The 16,378-nt window shown below is 41.1% G+C and overlaps 1 protein-coding gene across 1 annotated transcript in view; it reads right to left on the bottom strand.

Annotated features, from left to right (window-relative positions):
• The window catches only part of glra1 (glycine receptor, alpha 1), a 136,161-nt gene that overhangs the window by 22,894 nt on the left and 96,889 nt on the right, over positions 1–16,378 (bottom strand). The window contains exons 5-7 of the mRNA XM_059990510.1: positions 4,425–4,507; positions 2,145–2,282; positions 898–1,112 (exon numbers count right to left, since the gene is read on the bottom strand). Coding sequence (XP_059846493.1) covers positions 898–1,112; positions 2,145–2,282; positions 4,425–4,507 — 436 coding nt within the window. The remainder of the gene's footprint in view (positions 1–897; positions 1,113–2,144; positions 2,283–4,424; positions 4,508–16,378) is intronic.

Here is a 16,378-nt window from a genome sequence, read left to right on the forward strand (position 1 = left end):
TAGCCTCTCCGCCATTGAGGACATCTTCAAAAGGGCAGTGCCTCAACAAGTCAGCAACCTCACCTCACCACCCAGGACATATTCTCCTCATATTACTACAATCAGGGAAGACACATACTTTAGGAACAGCCTCTTCCCTTCCACCATTAAGTTTTTAAATGTCAATGAACCTATGGACAAGACTTCACTATTCTGCACTCATTTTGATCTACATGTTTATTTTTATATATTTACTTTTGTAACTTACAATAATATTGTTACGTATTGGTCTGTACAGCTACCACAATACAAAAAAAATTCACAGCTTATGTCAGTAATAATAAATCTCACTCTGATTCTCATCCTTGGCGTCTACTCTCTCTCCCATATTGTGAGATTCTTCATCGTGTATTTGATCAGATTTACTTTCCAAGGGGCAGATCACACTTGCTCCAGTTGTGATGGACCTTCCCTGGGCTGGTCGAGCCAAACAGTGAGACAGGCATTGTTGTCACCAAAGTCAATGAACAGAGCAAGGAGCTCTGAGTTTCTGTGCTAGCTGTATTGCAAATGAATGCTTTCCATTATATACATATTTGCTTCCTATGCCCTCTTTTGGGGCTCGTGAGTTCAGTTTTCGTAGCCTTTCTTAACATTGCATTGACATAACATTAATATTAACAAAATTTTCAATATCGCTTCACAGTGCAATGTTTGGTTAGAATCCTTCTGAAGTCCTGTAAATTTATAAAAAACTTCTTTATGACTAAGTACTCTATCACATACCTGCAGTGTTTTTAACCAAGACACCAATTTATATAAAAGGAATTGTTGATTATGCTGGTCTTCTGACCTCATAAGTATTCTATATAAGACTGGTATCCCACCCTCAGCTTTCAATGTCAACCAAACTGTTACCTTTGGTAGTGATGCTCGGGATCCTGAGCTCTGTGTAGTCATGGTGAGCACTGTGGTAATTCCCAGACCAACACGTGCTGGAGCTGCATCCATGTTAATCCAGAACGAGACCCAGGAGAGGATAACAATAAGAAGACTAGGGATATACATCTGGATTAAGTAGTAACCCATCTGTCTCTCCAGGTGGAAACGTGCCTCTATACAAGTAAATTTCCCTGGAGTGGGACAGAAAAGTTACAGTGCTGTTATTTATATTAGTCAAGACATTATAATATCATAAATGTCTCCAGAACAAAATCTACGCCTTGTCAAGGAGCATTCCCTGTGTTCTACAGAAGCAATCTCCATGGGCAGGTGGGTCAATAGCCAATGGTCACATTGGCTATTGGCAAATGGAATGAAAGGGAAAGGGAAGAGAAATTTATTTAAGTTAAACAGTGTCATGGAACAGTACAACACAGTACAGGCTCTTCAGCCCACAATGTTGTGCCAACATTTTAATCTACTCCAAGATCAATCTAACCCCACATTAGCAAGTCACCTCCCTTCCACATAGCCCTCCACCTTTCATCCACATGCCTATCTATTAAATGGCTTTAATATATCTACTACCACCCCCAACAGTGTGTGCCATGCATTTACCACTCTGCATGAAAAGCCTACCTCTGATGTCCCCCTAAACTTTCCTCCAATTGCCTTAAAGTTACGCCCTGTTGTATTTGCCATTGCCACTCTGGGAAACTGTGCTTTGTCATGTGCCTCTTATCATAATTTATTATAATTTACTTTTAATTATTTATATATCAATTATTATTTATTACAATAGAGAATAGCATCAACACAATAATTTGAAAAGGCAAACTTTACTGAGTACACAAAGTTAAGCATATATGTTTTCTTGTTCAGAAGGTAACTTTAAACAAATTTTTAACGTACACTCTAGTGCCTTGTACAAGTATTACAGTGGTGCTGGAATTATTTGTAACATTGAACTATGAGAAAGGACTCGCAGCATCATCAGCATCATTATGGTATTAATTACAACCCTGACTTGTCCTTCCCCTCTCCCTTCCTTTTTATTCTGGCATCTTCCCCTTTCCCTTTCAGTCCTTAAAAAGGTTCTTGGCCTGAAATGAGGAATATCTATTAATTTCCATCGAAGCTGCCTGACCAGCTGAGTTCCTTGAGCATATTGTGAGTGTTGCTTTGGATCTCTGGCATCTGTAGACTTTCTCGTGTTTACTAACCTGTGTTGTAGTGCTTTGTGCAGTATCTTAGGTCCTTTTCCTCTTTAAGAATAAACTGTGGCAAAGTTAGTCCATCAGCTACCTGTACAGCAGCAGATTCATCCCATTCAAATATCAGATCATTCATAGTGTACCCAACTGAAAAACAGGAAAGGACGAGTATGAGCAATAAAGATTTCAAATAGAGTTGGCAATTGACCATTGTGATATCAGACTGCAAGGGATTTTGTCAAATGCAAGTGTACCAAGATGATGAACCTGTTCCTTTCTATGTTAGGACTATAAACAGGAGATGGTGAACTTATGGTGCATTTGCCCGAGATGGCACACATCAAAATTTTGCTGCTTTGTGGCATATAGTGATCATCTTTATTGTTAAATGAAGCAGCAAATGATGTTTTTCAACTCAAGTGCAGTGTGACATCTTTACAGGATATGTCTCATGCTAGCTCAGTGCCAGCTAGCCGGTTGTGAGGACATGTGATACATAGAACATAGAAATGATCACGTGGATAGTCAGAGGCTTTTTCCCAGGGCTGAAATGGTTAGCACGAGAGAGCACAGTTTTAAGGTGCTTGGAAGCAGGTACTGATGAGATGTCTGGGGTAAGTTTTTTACGCAGAGAGTGCTGAGTGCATGGAATGGGCTGCTGGCGACGGTGGTGGAGGTGGATACGATAGGGTCTTTTAAGAGACTCCTGGACAGGTACATGGAGCTCAGAAAAATAGAGGGCTACAGGTAACCCTCTGTAATTTCTAAGGTAAGGATATGTTCGGCACTGCTTTGTGGGCCGAAGGGCCTGTGTTGTGCTGTAGGTTTCCTATGTTTCTATGTTATCCACATGATCAATACCCCTCATCATCTTATACACCTCTATCAGGTCACCTCTCATCCTCCATCACTCCAAGGAGAAAAGGCCAAGCACACTCAACCTATTCTCATAAGGTACGCCTTCCAATCCAGGCAACATTCTTGTAAATCTCCTCTGCACTCTCTCTAGTAGTATCCACACCCTTCCTGTAGTGAGGTGACCAGAACTGAACACAGTACTCCAAGTGGGGTCTGACCAAGGTCTTATATATCTTTAACATTACCTCACAGCTCTTGAACTCAATCCCAAGGTTGATGAATGCCAACACCATACACCTTCTTAACAACACTGTCAACCTGCACAGCAGCTTTGAATATCCTATCGACATGGACCTCAAGATCTCTCAGATCCTCCACACTGCCAAGATTCTTACTATTTATATTATATTTTGTCTTCAAATTGGACCTACCAAAATGATTCACTTCACACTTATTTGGGTTGAAGTCCATCTGCTACTTCTCAGCCCAATTCTGCATCCTATCTATGTCCCACTGTAACCTCTGACAACCCTCTAGACTATCCACAACACCCCCAACCTTTAAGTCATCGAAAAATTTACTAACCCACACTTCTACCTCTTCATCCAGGTCCTTCTACCTCTTCATCCAGGTCATTTATAAAAATCAAAAAGAGGAGGGGTCCCAGAACAGATCCCTGCGGAACACCATTGGTCACCATCCTCCATGCAGAATACGAACCATCTACAACCACTCTTTGCTTTCTGTAGGCAAGTCATTTCTGGATCCATAAAGCAAGGTCTCCTTGGATCCCATACCTCCTTACTCTCTGAAGGAGCCTTGCATGGGGAACCTTATCAAAAGTCTTACTGATATCCATATACACTAAATCCACTACTCTATCTTCATCAGTGCGTTTTGTTACATCCTCAAATAATTCTGTCAGGCCTGTAAGGCACGACCTGCCCTTAACAAAGCACATGATGTACGGTGATATGCTTTTAAATCCTTGCAGATCTGGTGTACACATTCATATTTGGATGCTGAATGGTTATAGTTTCAATTATCCTTTTAAACATTAATATTAATAACTTTTGAACAGATTTACTAAAATACTTCATTTATTTCAATCTGTCTGTTATGCTTCTTTTAAAACAATGAATATATGCAGATAAGCAGTAAGACACACCCCTTTTCCTTTAAAAGGGCCAAAATTATTGTTACTAATTCATTAATCAATTATAATCTCTGCTCAAAATTACCTTGGTATTTAAGAGAAAATTTTAGAAGATCATCACCAATTTAGGCACACACCCTCAAAAAGGTTCGCCAACTCTGCAAGGAGGTCAGAGATGCACTAACGATTCATAAATAGCAAGCATTGTGTAGCTTATAAACATTCAAGTATATTGTTCGTTTTTGATATTGCTATCAGAATGACAAAATACTCACAGCTTTCAAGCTGCATTATACAGGTTTGCACATCCATTGGAAAATTCTTCAAATCCATAGGACAAGCAAGGCTCAGTGTCAACCTGAAAAGAAGCAAAAATTACTTTTGTATTACGAACAAAATTCAAATTAAATGCCTGAACTATTTGACTGGAACTATAAAATCTAAAATGGTTTTTTTTCCATTGTTATGTACCAGCAGCAATAGATCAAAAATTAAGTCAGGTTTTAATGTTAAAACCACTATATTTATTAGTATTTACTCATAATATAGAAAATTAAATGAAATAAACAGAATTTAACAGTGTTATGTGTGTGTGGCTCCCAAACCCTCAAGCTTAGGAACAGTTCTTGAAGTCTTAAGATGGCAAACTAGAAAGGTCCAGTAATCCATGGAGTAAGTGAGGGGAGGGACTGGTAAATCCACATTAAAGTGTAATGAGCAGGTGATTGTGAAGAATTGCACAGGTTCCACGCTGGGAAAACGAAGTAACAGTCGCCGAAGATCTTATCCGTCGAGTTGTCCAGAAATCCACGTAGAAATATCCCAAAGGTGACAGTCATGGGATATCCCTTCACTCATGTGGTTACCACATAGCACACCCAAATCCAGGTAAGGGTTAACAAAAGTGGTTCCACAGGATACTCCAACAGAATCCACGTATGGATCATCCGAAGTGACAGTCACACATCAAATGTGCAATATGTGCCATTAATCAACCCAATCCTTTGGGCATGGGAAAGTATCAGACATTACCCACACTTTTTATGAAGTTGATAGTGCCTTCTAAGTAGTGGTACTTACCTAGTGAATTGACCCAATAATACTGAACAGTCAAACCTATGTTCGTCATAATAACGGAAAATTACTCATCTTCCTCAATTAAAATATCATGTGGCAAGTTGTATCATGATTGGCTGTGACCCAAGGAACTGAAATGATTAGCACAGTGTTTTCAGTGTATAATTACATTCCCTCTCAGCACTGGTTTGATTCAGATTCAGATTAATTTATTTATCAGAGGTTTATTGAAACATTCATTGAATTGCATTCTTTGTGTTAATAAGCAGTAGAACTGAATTTGTGCTGAAGGCAGCTGGCAGGTTTTCCTACTTTGATATAGCATTCCCATAATGTTCAGCAGAACAACAAAAGCAACAACAGCAGTAAAATAGAGGGACAAGTGCCTTTCCACCCACACAGTCAGGCCTCTAACCCCAGAGGGCCACCTCTGGGCTCCTATGCTCTAGTTGCTGCCCAAGCTCACAGACATTGGTCTTCCGATTAGCTCAGGTGAGTTACTTGGAGCACATCTCCATGACAACTACTATCAACACCTCCACAAATTAATGAGTTACTCTCTTTAATTAACCAATAAATTTTCCACTGCATTCATTATTTTTCCACCAATTCCTGTGATTCCAACTGAAAAATTACATCAATTAACAACCCTCTGTGATAAGTGATTTCTCTGTTTCACACTCTAATCCCACAGTTAAGTGAGATTAGTTGCTTTCATTTCTTGTCCTGCCTGTGTTTGATAAAATAAATTCCCTGATGCTCATTGCAATGACTCAACTGTTACTGACTTCCTTCACGGCTCTATCACTGGGGTGCAAACCTTTCACCCTGACAACAATGTGACAGCTACTAACTACACTTACACTTGATCTATACCACTCAACAACATTCAGACAGAAAGCTCACTCTCTTGATGTTTGCAAGAAAGATAGAAAAATAAGAACATTGTGAATCTTCCCAATTAACTGCCCACCACCAATATAGCGGATCAAATTTAACACATAAGTATATCCAGAATGCTTGACATTCTCCAGAATAATTTACACTTAATTTAATCTGTATCCTCAGTGAAACCATATAATGTTAAATCACAGAAAAGTACAACGTGGAACTGACCTTTTCATCACCACATCAGTGCCAACCATGATGCCAATCGAAACTAATCCATTTGCCTGCATGTGGTCCATATCCATCTATTCACTGCCTGTTTCTGATTCTGCCTAAAGGCCTTTTAAACATTGTTGAAGTATCACCCTTCTGTGAAATAGTGGTGCACTTGGTCGTGGTTCCCTCTCTGGGTCCAGACAAAGGTGTAATGGTTCATCCTTTATGTATGTCATTTGATGATTGTAAGAGACTGCTTGATGGCAGAGGAGCCAGATCTTTTGGTACACTGTTGCTGCTGGCTACACTGACCCAAGGAAGAAGGCGTCAGAGGAGTTGAGTGAAGGTGGTGTACAGTCCAACAAATGGTGCAAATGATTGTCTTGGACATTTTTGTTGTGATCGCAAGACCCTGTTGGATATTGGCAATGTAAAATACTGCAACTCTGGTTCATTGGTTCATTGGCAAGACTGGAGGAGCACAGACCAGCCCTCACGCCACTGGGTGACCTGCTGCAGCTCCCCAGGGTGGAGACGTTGGCGGCTGTGCGGTGTGGTGAGCGTCCCTGCCGGTTTCAGGCCTGGCCCCCACCCACTTGTTGGTGCTGCTCTCTAGTGCTTGCAGAGTTGAAGACAAGCTGGTTTGTGTTCATCTCCGGCTGCACAATTACGTGATGAGGACCTGCTGCGTAATTGACCTTACAGGAATGTGGCTCGAGGACAATTATGCCATGCACAATCAATCTACAGGCCATATCACTCAGGGACTTGGGCTATATTATTTATAATTTGTGCCTGTATGGTTTACAGACCGTTGTAATTATGTGTTCTATGTGCTATATATGCCTTGTGCTGTGTGTGACTGTTGGCACTATTTTGCACCTTGGCCTTGGCACTATTTCATTTGGTTGTATTCAAATGTATGGTTGAATGAAAATTAAACTTGAATGTTTACTTAATTTAACTTAGCTCTTGGCAGCATGTTCCAGCCACCTACCACTTCCTCTATGTTAAATTTTCCTTGCAATTCTCCTTCAAACTTTTCTGCTTTTAGCTTAGCATATGACAATCTTCACTATGGGTTAAAAGTCTTTATCTACCCTATCTATGCTTCTCATCATTTTATAGGTGTCTACCAAGTTGCCCCTTAGCCTCTGAATCTCCAGAGAAAACAATCCAGGTTTATAAAACCTCTCCTTATGGCCGGCATGCTTTAAGTAGCATCCCAGCACCATCTTCTGTCCTCTCTCTGAAGCCTCCACGTCCTTCCTATAGAGCTGGAAATGGAACTCACACAATACTACAAATGTAGCCTAACAATAGCTGCAACATGACTTCTTAATCCTTATACTCAATGTCCTATGAAAGCAAGTATGGCCTGCTTTACCACATATCCACTTTCAGGAAACTATGGACTTGTTATGAACGTGAAGCCATTGGAGGAGGTGGGGGATAGTTGCATGAGCAACTGGCGCATATCATAAGTCCTGATTCTTCAGCAGCCGATGCCAGGCAGACAATCTCAGCAGAGTATTGATAATGGTTGGAGTCACCAGTCTTGTAAAGACACTGACCAGAAGAAGACAATGGCAAACCACTCCTGCAGAATAATTTGCCAAGAACAATCATGGTCATAGTTAGAGAAAAGCCTATGATCACCCACATCATACGACACGGCACAAAGGATGATAATGAACTTGTAGCACAGGATCCCTTTATACATCAATGTTCCAAAGAGCTGAGCTGTTACTGTATAATTTCCTCTACATTTGTCCTCCAAAATGCATCAATTCATACTTTTCTGGATTAAACTATTCAAAAAGGGTTCAAACGTAAAGGTGCATGATTGGGAACTCAGATAGGTTAGACAAGAGAAAGTAGATTTGAGCAGAATACTTCACAGAATAAACAGAAGAGATTCTGCAGATGCTGGAATTCCAAAGTAACACACACAAAATGCTGAAGGAACTCACCGGGTCAGGCAGCATCTATGAAGGGGAATAAATGGTTGACTTTTTGGGATGAAGCCCTTCATCAAGACTGGAATGTAAGGGGGAAGAAGCCAAAATATGAAGTGAGGGAGGGGAAGGAGTACAAGCTGGCAGGTAACAGATGAAATTAGATGAGAGGGAAGGTGAGTGGGTGGGGGAAGGGGAATGAAGTGAGAAGCTGGGAGATGATATATGGAAGAGATAGAGGATTGAATAGGAAAGAATCTGATAGGAGAGTGGACCATGGAAGAAAGGGAAGGAGGAGGGGCATCAGAGTGAGGTAATGGGCAGGTGGGGAGAAGCGAAGGAGTGAGAGGAGACCAGTATGGGGAATGGATAAAGAGACGGGGAGAGGAGGAATTACTGGAAGTTAAGAAAATCAATGTTCATGCAACCTAGTTGAAGGCTACCCAGATAGAATATAAGATGTTGCTCCTCCAACTTGAGAATGGCCTTATTGTGGCAGTAGAGGAGGCTATGGGTTGACATGTTGGAATGGGAATAGGGAGTGCAATTAAAATAGCTGGCCATCGGGAAATCCTGCCTTTTGACTTCTGAGGAAACTATGCCTCATAACAGCAACAGAATCCAATAAGACCCAGGAATATGACAGGTGTCATCTGATTGTCTGCCCCCAGGCTCCATTTTCAGTTCCAGGATCAGTGTATCGTGCATCATAAAATGTCCCATGTAATGAGGTACAGTGAAAAGCTCATCTTGCATTCTGTTCAAACTGATCAATTCATTACAGTGGTACATCAAGGCCATACTAAGTAAAACAACAACAGAACACAGAATAAAGTGTTAGAGTTACAGAGAAATTGCAGTGCAGACAGACACTATGGTGCAATGTCATAGAGGTAGACTGTGAGGACAAGAGTTCATCTTATTGTACTAGTCAGAAAACGGTGGGACAAAGCTATCCTTGATCCTGGTGGTACATGCTTTCAGCTTTTGTACGGGGAGGGGGGAGAAAAGAGAATGTCCAGGGTGAGTGTGGTTTTCGCTGCTTTTCTGAAGAAGCAAGAAGTGTAGACAAAATCTATATAGGGGAGGTTGGTTTACAAATAGGAACAGTTATTACCCCTCAACCATTAGGCTCTGGAACCAGAGGGGATAACTTCACTCAACTTCATTCATTCCATCACAGAACTATTCCCACAACCTATGGACTCACTTTCAAGAACTTTTCATCTCATGTTCTTGATATTAGTTGCATATTTTTTCCAAGATCTCCGACCAGAGAATTGGCAACAGTGGAGTTACAATAATGCTCAATAGCGAACTCCTTTGAGCTTATCTGTGAAATCAGCTTAATTTCTACCTTTGATGTTTCTTGTTTTCCTTTTCAGGGTGGATCGAGTTCTATTGAAAACCCTGACCTGGAGTTACACTCAGGGTTCAGCCCACTCCCGGGGGCTCATGATCGGCCGCTTTTCGAAATCCCAAGAATGCGGCCTAGAAGATGAGCACACCTTCAGGTTTTTGAGGTTTTCTCTTCCCTGTGGGTGGGATGATTCTAAGTAGGTGCCACCGGCTGAAATGTCACCGAGAAAGCAGAACATTGGGGACAGCGGATCAGCTGTTGGGGGCTCTGTAATCAGCGAATGTCTCTCTCTCTCTCTCTCCCTCTCTCTCTCTCCTTCATGGAGGAGAGCTTGTTGCCAATTCTCTGGTTGGAGAACTTGGTAAAAAAAGTGGCATGACAGATGTTTAACATTGTAAAGAAAGTTGTTTTATTGTGTATCTCCTCTCGCTGTGAAAGGGGACAGCATTTTCCCCCTTTATTAAGGAGAGAGAGAGAGCCTGTGGTAGGTATGTCGAATTGTCAGGTGAACAATTAGATTTTGTTGTACTGAAGATAATGGTCTTCACTGGGAGCTTCACTAATGCATGGCTGATGGGTGGAGGGTTCTGATGCTTTTTGTGGAATTGGGTGGGGGTGGGAAGGTTTGTTGCTTTGCTGCTGCTTGTGCTTGAGTGGGAGTGGGGGGGCTTTGGAGTTCTAACGCTTTAACTGTCACTCGCTCTTGGGGGCACTCTTCTGTTTTCATGGACGTTTGCGAAGAACAAAACTTTCAGGATGTACATTGCATATGTTTCTTTGACATTAAATTGAACTATTGAAACAACTGAATGGAACTTAGTGAAACTATTTATTATTATTATTTTGTATTTTTTGTTTTTTATTTACTGTAAATGCCCCCAAGGAAATGAATCTCTGGGTTTGCTGACAAACAGTATATGTACTTTGATAATACATTTACATGGAGCTTTGAAGTCCTTCAAAGATAGGCTGGTTTCTTTGATGTACTAAATTGAGTCCACAACTCTGCCGTTTCTTGCGGTCACTGGATGAACAGTTGCCATTCCACGCCATAATGCATTCTGACAGGGTGCTGTCTACAGTGCATTGAAAAATATTGCTGAGGGTCAAGGGGAATGGACCAAATTTCTTCAGACTCCTGAGAATGCAGAGGTGCTGGTGAGCTTTGTTGGCCATGGAATATACATGATTAGGCCTTTGATGATGCTCACGCTTAAAATCTTGAAGCTCTCAAACCTCTCGACCTCAGCACAACTGATATAAACAGGAGCATGTACACCAAACCCTTCTTAAGGAAATAACCAGCTCTTTTGTTTTGCTGCTGCTGAAGGAAAGGTTGTTGTCATGACACAGTGTCACTAAGCTCCCTACTCCTTCCTGTACTCTGATACATTTGAGATATGGCCCATTACACTGGTACCATCTGCAGATTTGTAGATGGAGTTAGAATAGATCCGGCCACACATTTGTGAGCATACAGGGGGTAGAGTAGGGTGTTGTGGACTCAACCTTGTGAATCACCAGTGTTGAGGATATTTGTGGTGGAGGTGCTGCTGCCTTTCCTTACTGATTGCAATCTGTTGGTCAGCAAGTCAAGGATCCAGTTGAAAAAGGTGTTGAATCCCAGGTCTAGGAGCTTGGAAATGAGGTTGCTTGGAATTATCGTACTAAAGGCAGAGCTTTAGTCAATAAGCAATATTATAATATAGGTGTATCACAGCCCAGATGCTCCAGAGAAGAGGTAGGGAGATGGTGTCTGCCATTAATTTGTTTTAGTGGTAGGTGAATTGTAGTGGCCAGGGAGGCTGGAGTTAATGTGTGCCACGACCAGCATCTTGAGCCACTTCATGATGGTAGATGAGCCATTGTGGCAGTAGTCATTAAGGTATTGGTGTGTCACCATAAAGCGATTGAGTCCTGGTACTGGGTGGACAATAGTAGTCATTACAGGACAGCTGAAGTAAAAGATGGGGCTTAAGTACTACTAGAAATGGATACGGTATGGTGGAAGGAGCACAAGAGATTTACTGCGTGTACCAATAAGGGGATGTTGAGTAGAGCAGGGAGAGGTTTATTAGAAATCAGAAGGGGAAATAACAATCACTCTTTTTGGACTAAAATTCACTCCTCAGCACATCATTTGAGGCTGGGAACAATCTCAGTCTGAACATTTTTGATGGACAACTAGAGGACACCCCTAAGGGTAAGATCATTCCCAGAAACCACATCTCAAGCTAATTTGGTCTATAGTGTAGAAGTAGAATATTGTACACCATAAACTTGGCCATTGAACACAATAGCTACCTGCCATAGATAATTACAATTGAGACATATCAACTTTGAGAATGAGAAAATAATTGAGTTATATGTTATGTTTTGGTAAGTCTGGAAAGTAATCGAAAGAAAAACACGGACATGTGTATATGTGTGTGTAGTCCTCTTCTCTTGTTTGATTTCTACACTGCTAAGTCTCTCCCAGGGATACCTACACTGAAGAAGTTTAAATCTGCCTTTTTCTCCAGTCCTGCCAAAGGGTCTCAGCCTGAAATGTCAACTGTACTTTTTTTCAGAGATGCTGCCTGATCTGCTGAATTGCTCCAGCATTTTGTGTGTGTATTGCTTAGATTTCTGGCATCTGCAGATTTTCTCTTGTTTGTGACTTTAGCTCTCATCTCAGATGGTACAACAACTCTCAATCCCTACATAAGACAACCTCTGTGAAGGACAAGTTCATCCCGGTGCTGGAAAAAATGGGGGAACTAGAATTTCTTCTGTATATTCCAGCCATTTTGGGTGGCCATGTGGACCTCAGACAGTGAGGGGTCTTTTCTGGTTTCCCTTTGGATCGTCTCTGCTGTAATAGGGAGACTTTCAATTTGCATTAGGGATAATACATCAAGAGGAATGTCCTCTTTTGTAAATTTTTCACGTATTTCCTTTTCCAAGGGTAAACAGGACAATCCATCAGCCTTTCCATGATTAGTCATCATCTTGAATTTCATCTTGTAATTGTGTCCTCCAATAAGCAGAGCCTATCTCTGCATTTGTGTTGCTGCCATTAGTGGAACACAGTTCTGTGGATTAAAAATGGACGCCAGGTGTTGATGATAAGAAAAGAGAGTAAACTCTCTCCCATACAAGTACTGGTTGAAATCTTTTTCACCCTAACCTAGACTCAAAGCCTCTCTGTCAATCTGTGTGTAATTTTGGCAAGCAAATGTGATGCAAATGGGCGTTCACTTTCATCACCTGTAACATGTGACATGACTGCACCTATATGATAAGGTGAGATAACAAAGGCAAGCTTCACTGGAATGTATGGATCATAATGTATGAGTATAGTGTTTGATGTCACCATTTCCTTTGCCTCACACTACTTTGTTAATTGCTATTTCTTCCTGATCTGCAGCAACCTGTTAGAGTAATTGACAAATCCTGAGAAGGACTACAACTATGACACTTCCTTTGGGTTTATGGCATCCACCTCTGCTTGAATCTTCTCAGCACACTTGTGTAACTCTTGTGTGTCAATGGGATGACCCCATTAATTGATGCTCGGTTTAAAGAATTCACACTTGTTGCGTCATGTGGGTAGAAACTCAGATGGAGATGAGAGGGCGTAGAGGAGCAAAATAGTGGCATGGTGCTGCAGCAACAACCTTGCACTCAATGTCATAAAGACAAAAGAGCTGATTGTGGACTTCAGGAAGGGCAAGATGAAGGAACACATACCAATCCTTGTAGAGGGATCAGAAGTGGAGAAAGTGAGCAGTTTCAAGCTCCTGGGTGTCAAGATCTCTGAGAATCTAACCTGGTCCAACAAATTGATGCAGCAATAACAAAGGCAAGGCAGTGACTATACTTCATGAGGAGTTTGAAGAGATTTGGTATGTCAACAAAAACATTCAAAAACTTCTCTAGATGTACCATGGACAGCAGTCTGACAGGCTGCATCACTGTCTGGTATGGGGTTAGTGCCACTGCACAGGACCGAAAGAAACTGCAGAGGATTGTAAATTATTCTTGGGTACCAGCTTACAAAGTACACAGGACATCTTCAGGAAGCGGTGTCTCAGAGAGGCAGCGTTCATTATTGAGGACCCCAGCACCCAGGACATGCCCTTTTATCATTGTAACCATCAGGTAGGAGGTACAGAAGTCTGAAGGCACACACTCAGTGATTCAGGAACAGCTTCTTCCCCTCTGCCATCCGATTCCTAAATGGACATTGAACCCATGAACACTCTCTTTCTTTTTCAATATATATTATTTCTGTTTTTGCACAGTTTTTAATCTCCAATAAACATACACTGTAATTGAGTGATTGATTGATTGATTGATTGATTGATTGGTTTATTTATTTCTTCCTTCCATATTATGTATTGCATTGAACTGCTGCTGCTAAGTTAACAAATTTCAAGACACATGCCGAAGATAATAAACCTGATTCTGATTCATGCTCTGAACACCTTCTAATCTTTTTAACACTGTCTTGAGAATTTGTAAATGTTTCTCTTCATCCTCACTGGTAACACTGAGTGTCTGGGCAGTCTTGCAGCAGCTGGACCATAGCTTTCTGCCGGAGTGCAGGTGCAGATGCTATTCCAAAAATAAGTCGATCACAGCAATAAAGCACTTTGTGAGTGTTTATGGTGAGAAACACTTTGGACTCTTCTTTCAACTCCATCTGTAGATAGTCCTCAGCTAAGTTCACTTTGCTGAAGAGCTTTCTTCCAGAAAAGTTTGCAAAGGTATCCTCTATCCTGGCCAGAGGGTATTAATCTACTTTCAGTACTGGGTTAATGGTGACCTTAAAATCAGCACAGATACTGACAGACAAACTCTTCTTGGCTACTGGGACCACTGGCATTGTCAATGGACTCCACTCAAACTTGCAAAGAAATCCTTCAGCCACCATGCAACCTAGCTCACTGGCTACTTGATCACGGGTGGTGTAAGGACTTTGTAAAATTTGGGTGTGGCATTTTCATTCAACACTACTTTACCCTTGATGTGTTTGAGTTTTCCAGTGCCATTCTCGAACACTGTTGTGGCATCATCCTGTACCTTTCTTAATTTGCTTTTAGTTGACTCTATTGCAGGAGATGTGGCATTGAAAAGGTGGATGGATCTCCAGTCAAGTTGTAATTGTCTCAGCCAATCATGACTCCACAATACCGGCCATCCTGTTTTTACCGCATACAAGCCCAATGCAGCTTGTTGGTTCCTGTACAGTATTTCACTGTTGCAAATGTTATTCCCAGAGGAGTTATCTTTTCTCCAGTACAAGTTCTTAGCTGGATATCTGAAGGCTTCAGTTTAGTATCTTTAGTCCTGACGAAGGGTCTCGATCCAAAATGTTGACTGGTCCTTTCAAAGGATGCTGCCCGACCTGCTGAGTTCATCCAGCTTTTTTGTACATCTAGTATCTTTAAAATGTTGTTGTTCAAACTCATTTTGTGTAATGAATGAAACAGCTGAGCCAGTGTTAGATTCCGTTTTAATTAATTTGTCATTGATTTCTGGTGTAAGCAATATTGTTTGTCCCTGACGAAGGATCTCAGCCAGAAACGTTGACTGCTCATTTCAACGGATGAGTTCATCCAGCTTGTTTATACATATTGTTTGTCCCTTGTTTGTTTTCAGTGTTACATACACGTGACATGACAGTGGTACCCTTGTCACGTGACTGGGGTTGAAGCTATACTGGACTTGAGGTAATGGTCTTGTGATGGTGGAGTGACATCATTTTCCCGCCAGTAGAGATCATGTGACAGGTTATAAAAGGAAGACCCCACCCTGTGAAGAGGGGCAGTTCATGACTGGATTTGCCATGTTGACTTCATGCCACTGCGTGATTTAATGTGATGACGCAGTTTAGTTGAAAGATGAAGTTTTTAATCTAATGCCTAAAGTTTAAAAGGTCATTGCCAGCAGTTTCTTTATAATACTGCTAGATGAGAAATCAGTGGAGAGTGAAGATCAGAGTTCGGGAGTTAAAGATCGAGGAGAATCTATTTCGACGGTGAAACTGGTTCGACCTTATTTAATCCTTATTCGAAAGGAATTCGTTGACTGTTCTCGTGTTAATCTCTGCGGGATAGCAGAAGATTGAGGACAGTGTGATAAAGGAAAGGTCAGTGCCCTTAAGCCGTTTCATTTCGTAAATTCTTCGTGGGAAAAGTTTGAAGTTGGGGATCGAAGCAAAACGACGTGAAAGAGAATTTAAATCGTCTTAAAAAGTCTTTCCCTTAAATGGACTGTGAGCATTTTTGAACTTTTGGCAATACTACTTTAAAGAACTGTTTTTGCAACATCGCTTTAAGAACTGTTTGAGCTGCATCGCTTTAAAAACTGTTTGAGCTGCCACACAGCAGCTGTTTCCGGTTACGTTAGTGTTTGTTTACTTTTGGGGGATTTGTTTTCAGTGTTTAATAAACGTGTTGTTTGTTATATAAACCCTTGCCTAACTCATATATTCATTGTTGCCTGAATACGTAACATCAGATTGCAAATTTCATTGCTACCCAATCCTGTGTCACTTAGATTTTTCATCAACAGCATGCAGATTAGTACTCTGTTTGAAATTGCAATTTGACTTTTTGTCTTTTTCTCTTCCCTCTGCAGTCCATTTACCATAAATTACGGTGCATAAGCCTACCCAGAGTATAAGACGACCTCTATTTTCAAGGTTAAAAAAGTAACTTTTCATGTTATCTTTGTATAAGCT

Source organism: Hypanus sabinus, chromosome 15 (genome assembly GCF_030144855.1).
Source record: "Hypanus sabinus isolate sHypSab1 chromosome 15, sHypSab1.hap1, whole genome shotgun sequence".
Taxonomy (NCBI): Eukaryota; Metazoa; Chordata; class Chondrichthyes; order Myliobatiformes; family Dasyatidae; genus Hypanus; species Hypanus sabinus.